Below are 17,541 nucleotides of genomic sequence, written 5' to 3'. Positions count from 1 at the left end.
TGACATAGGTAGTGTTTAACCTATTTCATTATAATGTCCCCTCTCTCCTAGCTAGAAAACAGTGGTCCAGGAGAGCCTGTGAGGTGCCACCACTGGTTTGACCAGTTTGCTTTAAAACAGTTAACCTTTGAAAGTTAAATTTCTTTGTTTTACTCTACTTCCTCACTTCTGAAGTCAAAGACCTGTCCTTCTGGTTTATAAAATTCTTACTATTGGGATAGAACTATGTGCATCATAAACAAGCCTTTTTTTTCCCCCCTTCATCTTCAGTTATTCCTTGAATTGCAGAAAAGCAGCTGGTACAGCTTGGGAAACTTCTATGAGAAAGAAACAGGCTGGTAGAAATATTAAATACTTGTGAGTGGCAGTGTTGCACAGCATAAAATTTGATTTAGACTTAAATGCTTTATAGGTGGAAAGGGGACTAAAGGAGTCTGTGCACATTTTGAAGGTTTCAGTTAAATTTAGTTTCATGTGCTTAGTCGTGTCTTACTCTTTGACTCCTCTGTCCATGGGATTTTTTAGATAAGGATACTAGAGTGGATTACCATTTCCTCCTCCAGGGGAACTCCCTGACCCAGGGATTGAACCCACATCTCCTGTGCCTCCCGAATTACAGGTGGATTCTTTACCTGCTGAGCCCTCAGGTCTTTCAATGGTTGGCGTTTTCCAGTCCCCTTCCCCCCGGCCCCCCCGCCCCGGCCCCCCCGCAGGCAATCCCTCTTGCCCAGATCAATATTTGTTAAGCATCCTGTCTTCCAAGGAGGAAATAACCCAGCAAGAAAAGAATAATAAATGTAGAACCAGCCTTTCAGTCATTAATATTCTGGATTCTAGAATGACTGTTGCTAGGCTTTGTTAATCATGAAAGGTTGATGTCTGAGAACCTCTTCTCCACTCTTTTATAGGACTATGCTTTCCTATGATATATGACATTTTGATTCTTTAAGTAACGTTGGGACATAAGATGAGTATTACACTTTCCCCAATTTTGATAAGACACATTTAGGCTGGATAATTTACTTAATTGAAAAGCTAAAGTAAGGGCAATTGGGGACTTCCCTGGTGGTTCAGTGGTTAAGACCTTGTGTTTCCCATGGAGGAGATTTGGGTTCCCTGGTTGGGAGAACTAAGATCCCACAAGCCACAGGGCTCTGCCAAAAACAAACCTCGGGCAGTTAACTGTTGTAGGTTTTAATAGGTAGTCAGTGTTTTCCTGAATGAATGACAATGGATAAACATTAGTGAGTTTTTAGGAGAGTCTGGCACAGTTTGGCACAGAGTAAGTAACTTGAGCTTTAAAGCACAGTATCCGGCCCTAATTTAATGTGATAATTAAATCACATTATCCGGCCTTAAAGGTCAAAAGGGAAGGGCCCTATCGACTCAAGTTGCCTACGTGGAGATCTCAAGCTAGGAAAATTTTAGAAAAATTATGGAACATTTTGTCAAGAGCAAATTAAAATGTTTATCATTTATTATCTCCAGAAAGTCAGCGAAGAACATTTGCAAGGAAATGGATAAAAAAATTCATATGTATCAGAATAATACACCATCCAGAAAAGTAGACACTCATTAAAAAAAAGTTTAAAAAGCTTTTTGTAATGTATCAGAACGACGGTGTCATTGTATTATTATTTTTTTGGTCGGGTTGTGCGGCTTGCGCGATCTTAGATCCCAGACCAGAGATGGAGCCCTGCTTCCCCTGCAGTGGAAGCGCGTAATCCTAACCATTGCACCGCCAGGAAATTCCCGGTGTGATTTTATTTTACAACACTCGATTGTACTATAACTTTTCTCTAGTTTAAGTTGGGCTAAATCTGTGCTTCAGCATGACACACTAACACACCCTGCCGACACCTTGTGGGTGTGGCTTTTAATCCTTTCATGTGTGACTAAAGATACAACTCTTAACGCCGTTTTATGGGATTAACATTAGTCTGAGTGGTAAGAAAAACTGAGGACAAGCCTTCAGGCTTCAAGTCACTCTGTCTACAACAGGCGGCAGGTCAGGCGTGGGTCAAAGCCCGGACGACAGCTCTGGGCCGCACCAAGTAGGAGCCGAGCTGAGACTGACGCCACGAACCGAAGAACACTGCCTCAGGCCGAGCGGCCTCTTGAGCCCCCGAGTGGGTGCTGGCCTCTGAAAACAGACGTCTGGGAACAGTGAAGACAGCTCCTGAAGCTAAAAGGAACTGCAGGTAACGCCACGCCCAACTCTCGCCAGAATAACACCTTTGCGACACGAACTCGCCGTCCCGGGATACCCGGCACAAGATGGCGGCGCGTCACGTGCGCAACGCGGTGACGTAGGACGGCGCCCTCACGGAAGGACCGCCCTAACCTCACCCCCCACGCTCTGTTACTCAGTTTTGCCCCCCTTCACTCCCCCGCCCCCGGCCTGGTGTAGATCATGCCGCCAGTGGCGGCCCTGACTGCCGAGGAAACGGTAGCTTAGGACAGTTGGCTGTTAAGTGACACTGATTCTCCCCGCCCCGCCTGACCCCTAAGAAAGAGGCACGTCCCCCGCCGCGTGAGGGGGTGGGGAAGTGGGTAGTGAATTCGGACCCACCTGGGAGGGGGGAGTGGAAGTTCCCCGCCCCGGACAGCGGCAAGGCAGCAGCCACAGGTAAGCAGGGGGCGGGGGAGGCGGGTGGGGACGTGCTCCCGTGTCCCCGGGCAAGAGGAGGGCGCGGGGACGCGGCCCCCGCGGGGACGCCGAGGCGGGTCGCGCGTCCGGTGGGGGTCGCGCGGGCGGCGGCGGTGGGGGAGGGGTGCGGAGGGCGCTTGGCGGAAGGGGGAGGGGCTGCTCGCTGTCCCCCGGCGGGGCGCGCTTCCGGTTCTCGTTGCCTGGCCTGCTGCGCCCTTTCAGTCGGCGGTGTATTCCTCCCTCCCGCCCGCCTGCTGTCCCCCAATGAAAATTAAAACGAAGACCTCCCGCCGCGCGGCGGTTTTCGCCTCTGAAGCCGCCTCTGCGGCCCAAGGCGAGAGCCCTCTGTCGAAGGTCTCGGGGTTGGGACGGGAGCCGTGGGGAGGGCAGCATGGCCTTGGCCTCCGCGCGTCGTCCGCCGAGCGTCGCCAGAGACCGGTTATCTTCGCCGAAGACCGTAGAGCGTGCCCGGCGCCCTCGGGGTGCGGGGCCCGGACCGCTCGCTGTTGGGCCAGAGCCAACCTTTATCATCCGGGAGCTTCCAGTCGAGTGGGGAGACATACGGTAGAATAATCATACACGAAGCAGTCATGGGAAGGTAGTGTGGAGTGACAGAACTCGTCTGTTTACCAACGGACAGACGTTCAAACCGAGAATACGTTCTCTTCTATTTCCTCCTGTGTCACAAAACTAAGCATGGTATTTCAGAGCATCCACTTCGCCGTGGAGCATCCCGCTTGATCTCTCTACTATTGTTGTAGATGTCAATGACTAGTTCTGTCAGCTTTTGAGGCGTAATGGGCTAATAGTCTTCCGGATCCTTTCCGTTTCTGAGGCTTAATTCAGCATAAATTTGGCAAGCATCTTCGCCAAACTGGCCTCTTTTGTGATGTATTTGTTTTATCGTAGCGAAGTATATTTGCTTATGTTTGCAGAAATAATTTTATCCCGAAAATTTCATTATGAACAGATGTATGCAGTTTTATTTAAATGCTGTTTTTCCTATAGACTATAATATGCAGTTTTCCTCTGTCTCAATTAGAATCAGTACGGTGTTCTTGAAGACGAGTACGTTCTGTTGAATTTGCTGTTAACTTTGACGGTTTGTCTGATGCATTTGTGCAGTGTTGCTATATCACCAGTAGGTGGTAGTACCCTCAACATGTTTTTTTCCTCTTCACATGTCATCCCATTTATTTATATTGATACTACTGAATTTTCAGCTCTAAAATAGGGTGTTCTCTTGCGCCTGAATTTTCGTGTTTCTAAAGCTGGGTTGAAGTAATTTTCTGAAGATAACCTTGTTTGATAAGGTATTTGAAGATATCATTGTTTCTATCAGTTTTAGGTAGGTAAACCCAACTAAACACATTTTATTGAGTAGTAGTAAGTGCAAGGTATTATTTTGGGAGTAGGATGTGGTCTTTGACTCCCTAGAGCTTGCCTTCTGGTGGGGAGACAGAAAACAGGTCATTTCAATTCTGTGATGAGTGCCATGAAAGGTAGAGGAAACTTGTGCCATGGGGATACAGCTAAGCTTCTAGACTTCATCTAGACCAGTCTAAGGGAGGCAGGAAAGTTTGGCTGTAAGAATAACTCATAGGAATAGGTCACATGAGGAGGGACAGTGTTTCTGGCAGAGGAAGCAGCATACATAAAAGCTGGAAGGTGAGAGGAAGCATCGCAGGCACATTTGAAGACCTGAAACAAATTAAGTATGACTGAGCAATTTTGAGGGGATATCATGAGTTGAGTTGTGGAAATGTCAAGCAGTAGACTTCTTGTCCTCAGACTTGTCCACCGTCTACAGGTGGAGAAGCTTAAGACCCGCTTCATAGTACTATGTTTGTTGATGCTTACTGTTTTACCACATACCTGATGATCTCTGCTGGACGCAGAGCGTACGTTCACAAGGCCCTGTTCTTAGGCACCTTGAGACTGAGGGAAACAGACGTGTCAATAGAAACAGTTTAGAAAGTTAAGTAACCTCATTATAAATAACAAGGTACAGTGGAACAAGGAAGGAAGGATCCAGAGCAGTTGGGTTTGGAATGAAACTTAAAAATGAGTAGGCCAGGTGGATAAGTTGGAGAGGTGAAGGTATTCCTGGAAGAGGGGCAGTGTAGAATGAAAGAACATGGATTTGGGGTTAAAATAGTTCTGGCTTCAGATCTTAAATTCACATCTTAAGTGAGATCCATAGAAATGGCAACTTCTTTGAACCTCTGTTTTAGTCCAGTTCAGTTCAGTAGCACAGTCGTGTCCGACTCTTTGCGACCCCATGAATTGCAGCACACCAGGCCTCCCTGTCCATCACCAACTCCCGGAGTCCACCCAAACCCATGTCCATGGAGTTGATGCCATCCAACCATCTCATCCTCTGTCGTCTCCTCCTCCTCCTGCCCTCGATCTTTCCCAGCGTCAGGGTCTTTTCCAGTGAGTCAACTCTTCTCATCAGGTGGCCAAAGTATTGGAGTTTCAGCTTCAACATCAGTCCTTCCAATGAACACCCAGGACTGATCTCCTTTAGGATGGACTGGTTGGATCTCCTTGCAGTCCAAGGGACTCTCAAGAGTCTTCTCCAACACCACAGTTGAAAAGCATCAATTCTTCAGCACTCACCTTTCTTTATAGTCCAACTCTCACATCCATACATGACCACTGGAAAAACCATAGCCTTGAGTAGACAGACCTTTGTTGACAAAGTAATATCTCTGCTTTTCAATATGCTATCTAGGTTAGTCATAACTTTCCTTCAAGGAGTAAGCGTCTTTTAATTTCATGGCTTCAGTCAACCATCTGCAGTGCTTTTGGAGCCCAGAAAAATAAAGTCAGCCACTGTTTCCACTGTTTCCCCAACTATTTCCCATGAAGTGATGGGACCAGATGCCATGATCTTTGTTTCCTGAATGTTGAGCTTTAAGCCAACTTTTTCACTCTCCTCTTTGATTTTCATCAAGAGGCTCTTTAGTTCTTCTTCACTTTCTGCCATAAGGGTGGTGTCATCTGCATATCTGAGGTTATTGATATTTCTCCCAGCAACCTTGATTCCAGCTTGTGCTTCCTCTAGCCCAGCGTTTCTCATGATGTACTCTGCATATAAGTTAGATAAGCAGGGTGACAATATACAGCCTTGATGTACTCCTTTTCCTATTTGGAACCAGTCTGTTGTTCTATGTCCAGTTCTAACTGTTGCTTCCTGACCTGCATACAGGTTTCTCGAGGTAGGTCAGGTGGTCTGGTATGCCCAACTCTTTCAGAATTTTCCACAGTTTATTGTGATCCACACAGTCAAAGGCTTTGGCATAGTCAATGAAGCAGAAATAGGTGTTTTTCTGGAACTCTTTCTTTTTAGATGATCCAGCGGATGTTGGCAATTTGATCTCTGGTTCTTCTGCCTTTTCTAAATCCAGCTTGAACATCTGGTAGTTCACGGTTCGTGTACTACTGAAGCCTGGCTTGGAGAATTTTAAGTATTACTTTACTAGCGTGTGAGTTGAGTACAGTTGTGCAGTAGTTTGAACATTCTTTGGCATTGCCATTCTTTGGGATTGGAATGAAAACTGACTTTTTCCAGTCCTGTGGCCACTGCTGAGTTTTCCAAATTTGCTGGCATATTGAGTGCAGCACTTTCACAGCATCGTCTTTCAGGATTTGAAATAGCTCAACTGGAATTCCATCAACTCCACTAGCTTTGCTTGTAGTGATGCTTCCTAAGGCCCACTTGACTTCACATTCCAGGATGTCTGGCTCTGGGTGAGTGATCACACCATCGTGATTATCTGGGTCATATGATAGTTTTATTCCTAGTTTTTCAAGAAATCACCATTCCGTTCTCCTTAGTGGCTGTATTAATTCACATTCCAGCGGTGCAGTCTCGCCACCATTTATTGTTTGTAGATTTTTTGATGATGGCTATTCTGACTGGTATGAGGTGATAACTCCTTGTAGTTTTGACTTGCATTTCTCTAATAATCAGAGATGTTGAGCATTTTTTCATGTGCTTATTAGCCATTTGTATGCCCTCTTTGGAGAAATGTCTGTTTAGGTATTCTGACCATTTTTTAATTGGGTTGTTTGCTTTTCTGATGTTGAGCTGCTTGTATATTTTGGAGTTTAATCTCTTGTCAGTTGCTTCATTTAGTGGCTCAGAGGTTAAAGCATCTGCTTCCAACGCAGGAGACCCAGGTTCGATCCCTGGGTCGGGAAGATCCCCTGGAGAAGGAAATGGTAACCCATTCCAGTATTCTGGCCTGGAGAATCCTATGGATGGAGAAGTTTGGTGGGGTACAGTCCACGGGGTCGCAAAGAGTCAGACACGACTGATCGACTTGACTTCACTTCACTCTCCCATTCTGAGGGTGGTCTTTAATCTTGTTTATGGTTTCCTTTGCTGTGCAAGAGCTTTTAAGTTTAATTAAGTCCCATTTGTTTATTTTTGTTTTTATTTCCGTTACTCTAGGAGGTGGGTCATAGAGAATCTTGCTATGATTTATGTCAGAGGGTGTTCTGCCTATGTTTTCCTTCAAAATTTTATAGTTTCTGGTTTTGCATTTAGCTATTTAACCCATTTTGAGTTTATCTTTGTGTTGGTGTTAGGAAGTGTACTAATTCCATTCTCTTACATGTAACTGTCCAGTTTTCCTAGCACCACTTATTGAAGAGACTGTCTTTTCTCCATTGTATATTCTTGCCTCCTTGCCAAAGCTAAGGTGCCCATAGGTGCATGGGTTTATCTCTGGGCTTTCTATGTTGTTCCGTTGGTCTGTATTTCTGTTTTTGTGGCAGTCCCATACTTTGTTGATGATGGTAGCTTTGTTGTATATTCTGAAGTCAGGAAGGTTGATTCCTCCAGCTCCATTCTTCTTTCTCAAGATTGCTTTGGCTATTCGGGATCTTTTGTGTTTCCCTACGAATTGTGAAATTTTTTGTTGTAGCTGTGTGAAAAATGCCATTGGTGATTTGATAGAGACTGCATTGAATCTGCTGATTTCTTTCGGGAGTAGTCATTGTCACAATGTTGATTCCTCCTCCCCAGGAACATGGTATATCTCTCCATATGTTTATGTCAGCTTTGGTTCCTTTCATCAGTGTCTTATAGTTTTCTGTATACAGCTCTTTTGTCTCCTTAGGTAAGTTTATTCTTAGGTATTTTATTCTTTTTGTTATCTGCTCTGTATTCTTGTGTTTTCTGAAATGGAGTGTTTAAAAAGGCATTTTCAGTAGCAATAATATGTAGAAAGTATAAAATTCCATCTTTGATGCTATCTGTATGTTTAATCTGTGGGATTACCACTTCTCTTAGTGTAGATTAAAAATCACTGCACTCTTCCTAAAATAGAGTCCATATGTAGCTTCAAAAGCAGTTCAAGAAACAACAGGGAAGCACCAGATGAACTTGACAAAATTTTAAAATAATCATAATTAAGTCATATTGGAAGAGTATTTGTATTAACATGATAGAAATAAAATTTATATGAAGAAATCATATAAGGTCATAGGGACAACACTAAGATCTGATGAATGGACAAATAATATAAACAGAGCTCATGCAATTAATGGAGAATTTTTTTAAAATGTGTGACAGCATACCATTTTCCATCTATTGCGTTAGTAATGGCTTTAAAAAATTCCTGTTGCTTTCTCATGTGCTTCTGGTGGACTGGCTTCCCTGGTGGCTCAGAGGTTAAAGTGTCTGCCTGCAGTGTGGGAGACCTGGGTTCGATCCTTGGGTCGGGAAGATCCTCCGGAGAAGGAAAAGGCAACCCATTCCAGTATTCTTGCCTGGAGAATACTATGGATGGAGGAGCCTGGTGGGCTGCAGTCCACGGGGTCACAAAGAGTCAGATACGACTGAGCTACTTCACTTTCACTTTCTGGTGGACTACAGTTCTTTCAGAAAGCTTTAAATATTCATACTTCTTAACCAAGTAATTCCCCTTTTTAGAATGTATACAATGGAAATGATTTTTTATGTTTATTTTAATTTTTTAATCAATTAATTAGTGCATGACTTGTGGGATCTTAGTTCCCTGACCAGGGATTGAACCTGGCCCCCAGCATTGAAAGTGCCAAATCCTAAACACTGGACCATTAGAGAATTCTCTCTTTTAAAATTCTTTGAATTATGGGAAAATACACATAAAATAAGATTTATCATCACAAGCATTTTCAAGTATACAATTCAGTAGTGTTAAATACATTACATTGTTGTGCAGCCAATCTACAGAGCTTTTTCATACCATAAAACAACAACAACTCTCCATCTCTCCCTCCTGTCCCTGATAACCATCATTCTTTGTTTCTATGGGTTTGATTATTCCTAAGTAACTTAAATATGTGAAAGCATTCAATATTTGTCTTTTGGGAACTGGTTTATTTCACTTAGGGTTATGTCCTCAAAGTTCATTTATATTGTAGCATGTATCACAATTTCCTTCCTTTTTAAAGCTGAGTAGTATACCATTATATTCGTATATCACATTTTGTTTATTCACTCATCAATGAACATTTTAGTTGCTTCTGCCTTTTGGCTACTGTATACAGGGCTGTATTCTGCCATGTACAGGGCTGTACAGATATCTCTGTAAGACCCTGCTTTCAATTCTTTGGATAGAGGCACAAATACGGGATTGCTGGATCGTATAGTAATTCTGTCTTTAATTTTTTTTAGTTACTACCATGTTGTTCTTCCTAGTGATTGCACCAGTCTACACTCCCAACTATAGTGCACAAATGTTCAGTTTCCCCACATCCTTGCTAACCCTTATTTTCTGGTTTTTAATAAATATTAGCCATCATAATGGATGTGAGGTGGTATCTTATTGTAGTTTTGATTTGCATTTCTCTGATACTTAATGAAATTGAGTATCTTTTCATTTTTTGCTGGCCAGACTTTTCTCTTTTTATGTCTTTCCACATAATTATCAAAACCTTAAATTCTGCCTAAAACTTCTACCAGTTTCTAAGTAGTTCTCCTTGATAAATTCCATCTCTCATAACCCACCTATTCTCATTCTTATCCAGCCTACATGTCCTGCAGTTGATTAGATCATCTAGATCTTTAGGAAGTCTTTAGGTGTGACTTCATTCATTTATTCTGTTCAACCTTTGCTCAATAAATTCTCTATATTAAACTAGGTATCCAATTAGAAACTGTTCCCTAGACTGCAGGAAAGAATGCTTGTGTCCCTGCATATCATACTTTTTTAAAAAAATTTTATCTAATATTTATTTTTGGCTGTACTGAGTCTTGCTATTGCATGTAGGCTTTCTCTCTTGCTGACAGGTGTGTGTGGGGGGTTGGGGGCGGTGCTGCTCTTCATTGTGGTGCGCAGGCTTCTTGCAGTGGCTTCTTGTTGCAGAGCGGAACCCGGGCTCAGTAGTTGTGGCACACAGGCTTAGTTGCTCCATGGCACGTGGAATCTTCCTAGACCGTGTCCTCTGCATTGGCAGGCGGATTCTTAATCACGGGACCTCCAGGGAAGTCCTGTCATACTTCTTGAGTGGAGTAGCATTTGAAAATGTAGTCATAATAATTTATATTTGTATACCATTTATTAAATTTAAACGTGATCGTATGAATCAAAACTCAAAAAAAAAAATTAAAAGACTATGCGAGGAAAATCTCTATTGTCTTTCTATGCCATGGCTACCAGTTCTCTTCCATGGAGGCAACCAAGTTATATTCTATAGCACTTTTTATTTGCCATTTTAAAAGATTTTATCATTAGGTCACTGTACACCCAAGAGCAGAGGTATAGGAACATGAGTCTGGATAAACTGAACTAAGCCTTTAGTATGGAAAAGCTCTGTTTTGTTCTTCTGAAAAAGTATGCATGTTAAGAAGAGAAATGTCATAAGATTTCTTGAAAATGAAGTTAGAAAGCATCTTTTAACTGACTTTTTTTCTCCTCACAGTTGATTATGGAAGATTCTCACAAGAGTAACACTTCAGAGACAGCACCTCAGTCTGGTTCAACAGTTCAGGCAGCTCATATTTCTCATATTGCTCAACAGGTAAGGCAGGAACCAGCCAAAATATTGAGCCAGTTAGCAGTGTTTGTTATTGCAGATGAATCTGTTGTTTGAAGTCAATAATTACTAACATTCAAAAAAATAAGCAATAGAGAAAAACTAAAATGTTGAAATGTATGGAAGGGAGGAAAGTTTATGAATGTTGTCAAGATGATTCAGTTTTATTATCTTTTCTACAAAATATACTTAGTGTTATTTTAATATGTATATACTTCTCAGAACTTGAGGAGATATTGAAAGATTTCATTTTATGTGGTACATGATTAGTTTTTTTTTTTTTTTTTTCCAGACTAATTTTGTTGCTACTTAAGACAAATGAAAAATAATTTGGTTCTTTAGGCTAACTTGAAATAGAGAATAATAGTTTCAGGACTCAAACCATCTTCAGTTCAGTATATGTATTATGGATATATAGAAAATATTTTTGCCTAACTGGAAAACAGGTATATTCATTTGATAATTTAAATTGACAGACATGTACATTGCAGAACTGATGTCTTTTTTGTTTTAATTTTTAAGTTAAAAAAAAAACTTTTTTTTTTTGGCTACATGGTAGGCAGGATCCTTAGTTCCTTGATCACAGGTTGAACCAGTGCCCCGTGCAGTGGAAGCACAGAGTTTTAACCACTGATCCGCCAGAGAAGTCCCAGGAATTAATGGTATTTTAAAAATTAGTTTATTCATTTTTGATTGTGTTGGGTCTTCACTGCTGCCTGGGCTTTTCTCTAGTTGTGGAGATTTAGGGACTACTTAGGTTGTGGTGCATGAGCTTCTCATTGCAGCGGTTTCTCTTGTTGCAGAGCACAGGCTCTAGGGCGTGCAGGCTTCAGTAGTTACAGCTCATGGGCTCCGTAGTTGCAGCTGGTGGGCTCTAGAGCTCTGGCTTCAGTAATTGTGGTGCACAGGCTTAGTTGCCCCATGGTATATGGGATCTTCCCAGACCAGGAATTGAACCTGTGTCCTCTGCACTGGCACGCAGATTCTTATCCACTGTATTTTTAAAATTTCAAATTGTCTGATCCATGCATCTTCCTTCATATACCTCCACCAAAACAACATGTGGCATATATTTAATGTAGCAGCAGATAAAGAGATTTCAGCTATTTTCTATTAACTCAAACATTAAGGAGATATGCAGAAATGTAAAACAATGTCATTTCTCTCACTAACCTTGGGGGGAGATATTTAGTTTTATTAATTAAAATATTATGTTAATATGTAGTGGATTTATGATTGTTATTTTAAAATGAACTATCAGGTATTTTTAAAATTTCATTTAAATCTTAAATGTAAGTATTAGATTAAAAGCTGACTTAAATGAAAGTTCCCCAATAATTTTTCAGAGTATAAAAGAGATGAAAAAGTGGGAAAACTAAGCATCTAAAGGATTACTCCTTCAAGCTTGATTTATTCTTCTCTATTATTTGGCTGTATCTGTGAAGAATAATAGTATTGTCTCCATGTAGGGCTGGAAAAACAGTGATAGAGTCTTTCAGTTACCTTTCTGTTAGTAGAGCCTGTCACAAATGTTTTAATTCAGTTCACTTACTTATACATTTCAGTAATTTTGGTTAGATGTGAATGTTTTCCAAGTTCCCTTAGAAGCGCATTTACAGAGATAGAATAAGTACACTTGTAGATGATGAATAGTTTTATAGTGATTTTTAAAAATAATGTCACTGACTTTGTATCCAGATCCTTGTTGTTTGACTGCTTTGTTAGACTCTAAATTATGTAAGGAAAAAGTATCTAATACAGTAATTATTCAGTAATTCACTATAAGGTGGGGATATAGCAGGGAACAAAAGTTTCAGTTCTCATGGAACATATATTCTAGTTAGTATTGGAGAAAATAAAACATATTAGTTGGTAATATGTGCTGTGAGGCTGATAGAGCAGGATAGGAGGGATAGGGGATTGTTCATGGGGATGGGGACTTGCCGTCTGATATAAGCTGGTCAGAGAAGTCCTGTCTGTGGACATGTCTCTTTACTTATATGGACCAACAATTGTAAACTCGGAGACTGAACTGCATGGGGCATGGTTACCGGATAGCGGGGCAGCCACTGTGGTGGGAGAGGCGGGTGACACAGGGGGAGGCGGAGAGGCTGGGCTGGGAGGGGAGCTGCCGATAATGTAGGCCTTGTGTACTACTGTAAGAGTTCTGCCTTTTAATCTCGGTAAGATGAGGAACCTTTGGAGTGGGGTGAGTAAAGTAATCTGACTGATATTTTAATAGAATCATTCTGTCTGCTTTGTGGAGTGGAAGTAGGAAAGCCAGTTAGGAGGCTGTTAAAGACACTAAACGTGCATGAAAGACAGCTGTGGCTCAGACTAAGGTGGAAGCAGTGGTGGTGGTGAGATAAAGGTAGACTGTGGGTGCAATTTGATTGTGAAGCCAACAGTGTTTGCTTTGGGATTGGATGTGGGTTTAGAGGAAAAAGGAGTTAAGATTGACTGTCCAGTTTTTGACTTGAATAACTGTAATAATGGAGTTGCCATTTATTGAGATGGACAACACTGGAACTTTTTTCTTTCTTTTTGGGGAGATGTTGCAGGAATTTGGCTTTTGGGTATGTTAAGTTTATGGTACTATCTGTATTAGTTTTCTGTGTTGCAAAACAAATCACTACAAATATAGTGGCTTAAAACAACACGTATTGATTATCTCATAATTTCTGTAGGGTCAGGCACTTCTTAGTTGGGTTCTCTGCTTCACAGTTTCACAAGCTGCATCAAGATGTTGGCTAGGGCTGCCTTTTTATCTGGAGACTAGGACCGAGAAGAATTCACTTCCAAGCTCACTCCGTTTGTTGGCAGGATTCATTTTGTTGCAGCTGTAGGACTGAGAACTTCTTTTTTGACTGGAGTCCACCTTCAGCTCTTAGAGGTCACCTACAGTTTGCAACTCACAGCATGGCAGCTTGCTTCTTTAAGTTCAGCAAGAGAATTAGGATGAGTCAGCTGACAAGACAGGGCCTTATATAACATAATGAGGGATGAAACCCTATTCCTTTCCCATAAAACGTGACATAATCACAGGAATGGCATTCCACCATCTTTGCCTTATTCTGTTGGCTTGAAGCAAGCTACAGATCCTTCTAACACTCACACAAAGGCATATACACCAGAAGGTGGAGACCATGGGGGCCACCTTTGAATCTGTCTGGCAAATCATACAAGTAGACTTGTCCAGCAGGTAGTTGGATATATATGGTCTGGAGTCCAGAAGAGAGGTCCAGACTAGAAATAAAAATTTAGAAGTTCTAGATGTATAGGTAATATTTGAACTCATGGAGTGATTTCTGGCTTCCTTTTAGGATTTAGAAAGCTGGAAAGCATATTGCTCCCACTATGAAACAAGAATAAGCTATTATGTATAAAAAATCATAACTTCTCTCAATGCATTAGAAGTGGGATGTGGGCATGGCTCACCTGTAGCAGAGCACAGGAAGGAAGTGGGACTTTCCTAGGGGGGGAGGGGGGGAATAGAATTTAGCTAAATTTCTAATGAATTGCCAAAGTCCTGCTTTTCTCCAAGGACCTCCAAGAGTTGCTTATGAGAAAGATTAGGAAGCAAGGGATATAGAGAATGCCTCTCTAGGTGGTACAGGCCTGCCTAGACCCTTCATCTTTATGGAAAAAAGCTTTAAGCAACTTGGGGAAGGGAATAAACCCAAATTTTCCATTATGGGTGGGAGAAGTGAAAAGAAAAAGAAAATCCATAAACCCTGAGGGAAGGGCAGAAAACTTTCCCAGGTTCAGATCATTAGTTTGCCTACTACTGGGAGAAAGCCTCACTTCCTGAGACTGAGACTTGTTCAGTCACTAGGTTATGTCTGACTCTGCAACCCCATGGACTGCAGCACACCAGAACCAGACATCACTGTCCTTCACTATCTGCCAGAGCTTACTCAAATTCACGTCCATCACATCGGTGATGCCATCCAACCATCTCATTCTCTGTCGTCCCCTTCTCCTCCTGCCCTCAATCTTTCCCAGCATCAGGGTCTTTTCCAATAAGTTGGCTCTTGGCATCAGGTGGCCAAAGGATTGGAGTTTCAGCATCAGTCCTTCCAGTGAATATTCAGAATTTCCTTTAGGATTGACTCCTTTAGTTTGATCTCATTGCTGTTCAGGGGACTCTCAAGATCATCTCCAGAATCACAATTCAAAAGCATCAATTCTTTGATGCTCAGCCTTCTTTATAGTCCAGCTTTCATATCTGTACGAGACTACTGGAGAAACCACAGCTTTGACTATATGGACCTTTGTCTGCAGTGTGATGTCTGGTTTTTAATACGCTGTCTAGGTTTGTCATAGCTTTTCTTCCAAGGAGCAGGTATCTTAATTTCATGGCTGCAGTCACTGTCCGCAGTAGGTTTTGGAGCCCAAGAAAATCTATTTGCTATGCAGTGATGGGACTGGATGGCATGATCTTAGTGTTTTGAATGTTGAGTTTTAAGCCAGCTTTTTCACTCTCACTTTCATCAAGAGGCTCTTTAGTTCCTCTTCGCTTTCTGCCATTAGAGTGGTATCATCTGCATATCTGAGGTTTTTGATATTTCTCCTGGCAATCTTGATTCCAGCTTGTGCTGTATCCAGCCTGGCATTTCGAATGATGTATTCTGCATATAAATTAAATAAGCAGGGTGACAAGTACACAACCTTCACGTACTCCTTTTCCAATTTTGAACAGGTCAGTTGAGACTAGGCCAGGATAACAGAACTTACCCATCTGCCCCCATTCCTCCAAGCATATAAAGCAAAAGCAGTCTATCCCCTGCCCTTGGGGAGTGCTAAGAGTTTAGAGAGACACTGGGTCAGGTATACAGAGAAAGCCTAAGGCTGAGGGTGGAGCAAGAACGTTAAGAAAAACCCTCTGGCAAACCAGACCCCACCCTTAGCCGAAGGTCACAGAAGAGGAATTTGGAGCTGGTAGGGCACTTAAAGGGAAGCCAGTGTCTCAGAGGTTAAGAATCCGCCTGAGGTGCAGGAGCCACAAGAGATACCGGTTTGATCCCTGGGTCTGGAAGATTATTTGGAGAAGGAAATAGCAACCCACTCCAGTATTCTTGTGTGGAAAATCCTGTGGACAGAGGAGCCTGGTGGGCTACAGTCCAGAGGGTCTCAAAGAGTCGGACAGGACTGAGCGACTAAACACAGGAAGTGTACTTAAGGTAATCGAAACAGAACCCAAGCTCCTGAATGGGGGTTTCAACTCCTGAATGGATTGACTCATCCCCGCCCCCATCGCCTCCACTAAAAGCCTAGTAAAAAGAAGTAGTGTGCCTATTTTTAGGCATAAATACTGTTTCCTCAGCCTCTACTCTCCTTGCACATGATGTCCTTACACGTGAAGCACATACAAAAAAGCAAAAAAACCTAAAACACCCACTGTCAGAAGTAGACTCAGGGTGACTCAGTTGTTAGAAATATCAGATAGTGCGTTTAAAATAACAATAATATATTAGAGGTTCTAGTAGAAAAGGTGGAGAACATGTATGAACAAGAGGTAAATTTCAGCAGAGGAACAGAAACTATGCAAGAGTCAAATGGAAATGCTAGAAGTAAAAATTGTGACATAGATGAAGTATGTTTTAGGGTTTATTCATACACCTGACACAACTGAGGAAAGAATCCATGAACTTGAAAATAGACCAACAGAAATTATCCAGAGAGAAAAAGGGAAAAGGAAAACAGAGCACCTGAGATTTGTGCCACAATATCTCGAGATTACTGGGGTTGAGTGTAGTCAGAGATGAAGTCAATGGATTTGATTCTGGGACTCCCAACATTTGGGGTTTGGGGAGATTGAAAAGGGATGGCTAAAGTGGTTAAAAAAAAAAAAAAAACGAGAGAGATTAGGATTTTGGAAATTAAGAATGAGGTGACGGTCAGCTATGTAAATTGCTGCTGGTAGGTCAGATGAGGAGTAACAATAACTATTAATGTAGTTGATTTTCACTTTTCAAGGATTCTGTATTTGCAGATTTACCTACTTAGTAAAATTTGTTTGTAACCCCCAAATCAGTATGTAGTTTTATGGTCATTAGTGGCCATGTGTATTGTAGTGAAAAATGAGTCACTTTCTCAGTTGAGGCTGAATAATGGCAGTATTTTGTCTTTTGTTAGCTCTCATACTATAAACTATTCTCTTTGTGGTCTAGTTATTGCCGTATTTTTCACATTACTGTGCTTTTTGTTGGTGATTTTGCTGTTTAAAATGGGTTCTAAGCCTAGACCTTAAGTGTTAAGTGCAAGAAAGTTATGATGTACCTTGTATAGAAAATAAATGTGTTAGATAAGTGTCACTCAGGTATGATTTGTAGTGCTGTTGACTGTAAGTTTGGTGTTAATGAATACTGTGTTCCAGACTGCTACAGTAAAGCTGATACTGCAATAAAGCCCAAGTCACACAAAGTTTTTGGTGTCCCAGTACATTTAAAAGTTTTGTTTATAGTGTATTGTAGTCTGTTAAAATGTGCCTTAGCATTCTGTTTAAATAGTGAACATACTTAAATAGTGAACATAATTAAAAATACTTCATTGTGGGAATTCCTTGGTGATCCAGTGCTTTTAGGTAGGTAGATTGGGAATGTTAAGTAGGTAGATTGGGGATGAGCTATTCTGAAAGTTTTCTTTTGATACATTGTTTTTCAGTCAAATAAAACATTTTGAGAACATAGGTAGACTAGGGATATGCAATAGAATTGTTGGAAAGCATTAACAGTCCACTTGAGGTTAGTGATCATGAACTTAAAGTGAGACAATTAAGTTCAGCTTGTTTTTTTCTCCAGTTGGATTCAGATACTTGTATACCAGCTACAGGCGTAGAGTATGTGAGTTAGCAG

The 17,541-nt window shown here is 41.6% G+C and overlaps 1 protein-coding gene across 2 annotated transcripts in view; it reads left to right on the top strand.

Annotated features, from left to right (window-relative positions):
- Nucleotides 1–2,404: 2,404 nt before the first annotated feature.
- ATF1 (activating transcription factor 1) overlaps nucleotides 2,405–17,541 on the top strand; it is a 62,234-nt gene continuing 47,097 nt past the window's right edge. The window contains exons 1-2 of one of the 2 annotated variants that reach the window (XM_052640815.1): nucleotides 2,405–2,629; nucleotides 10,571–10,669. In XM_052640815.1, coding sequence (XP_052496775.1) covers nucleotides 10,577–10,669 — 93 coding nt within the window. In that variant the 5' untranslated portion in view covers nucleotides 2,405–2,629; nucleotides 10,571–10,576. Of the gene's footprint in view, nucleotides 2,630–3,093; nucleotides 3,215–10,570; nucleotides 10,670–17,541 lie in introns of those variants that run through there. The other variant, XM_052640816.1, reaches the window with a different exon arrangement.

Source organism: Budorcas taxicolor, chromosome 5 (genome assembly GCF_023091745.1).
Source record: "Budorcas taxicolor isolate Tak-1 chromosome 5, Takin1.1, whole genome shotgun sequence".
Taxonomy (NCBI): domain Eukaryota; kingdom Metazoa; phylum Chordata; class Mammalia; order Artiodactyla; family Bovidae; genus Budorcas; species Budorcas taxicolor.
Note: the sequence above shows the minus strand (reverse complement) of the source record. Positions and strands in the feature narration are given on the sequence as shown.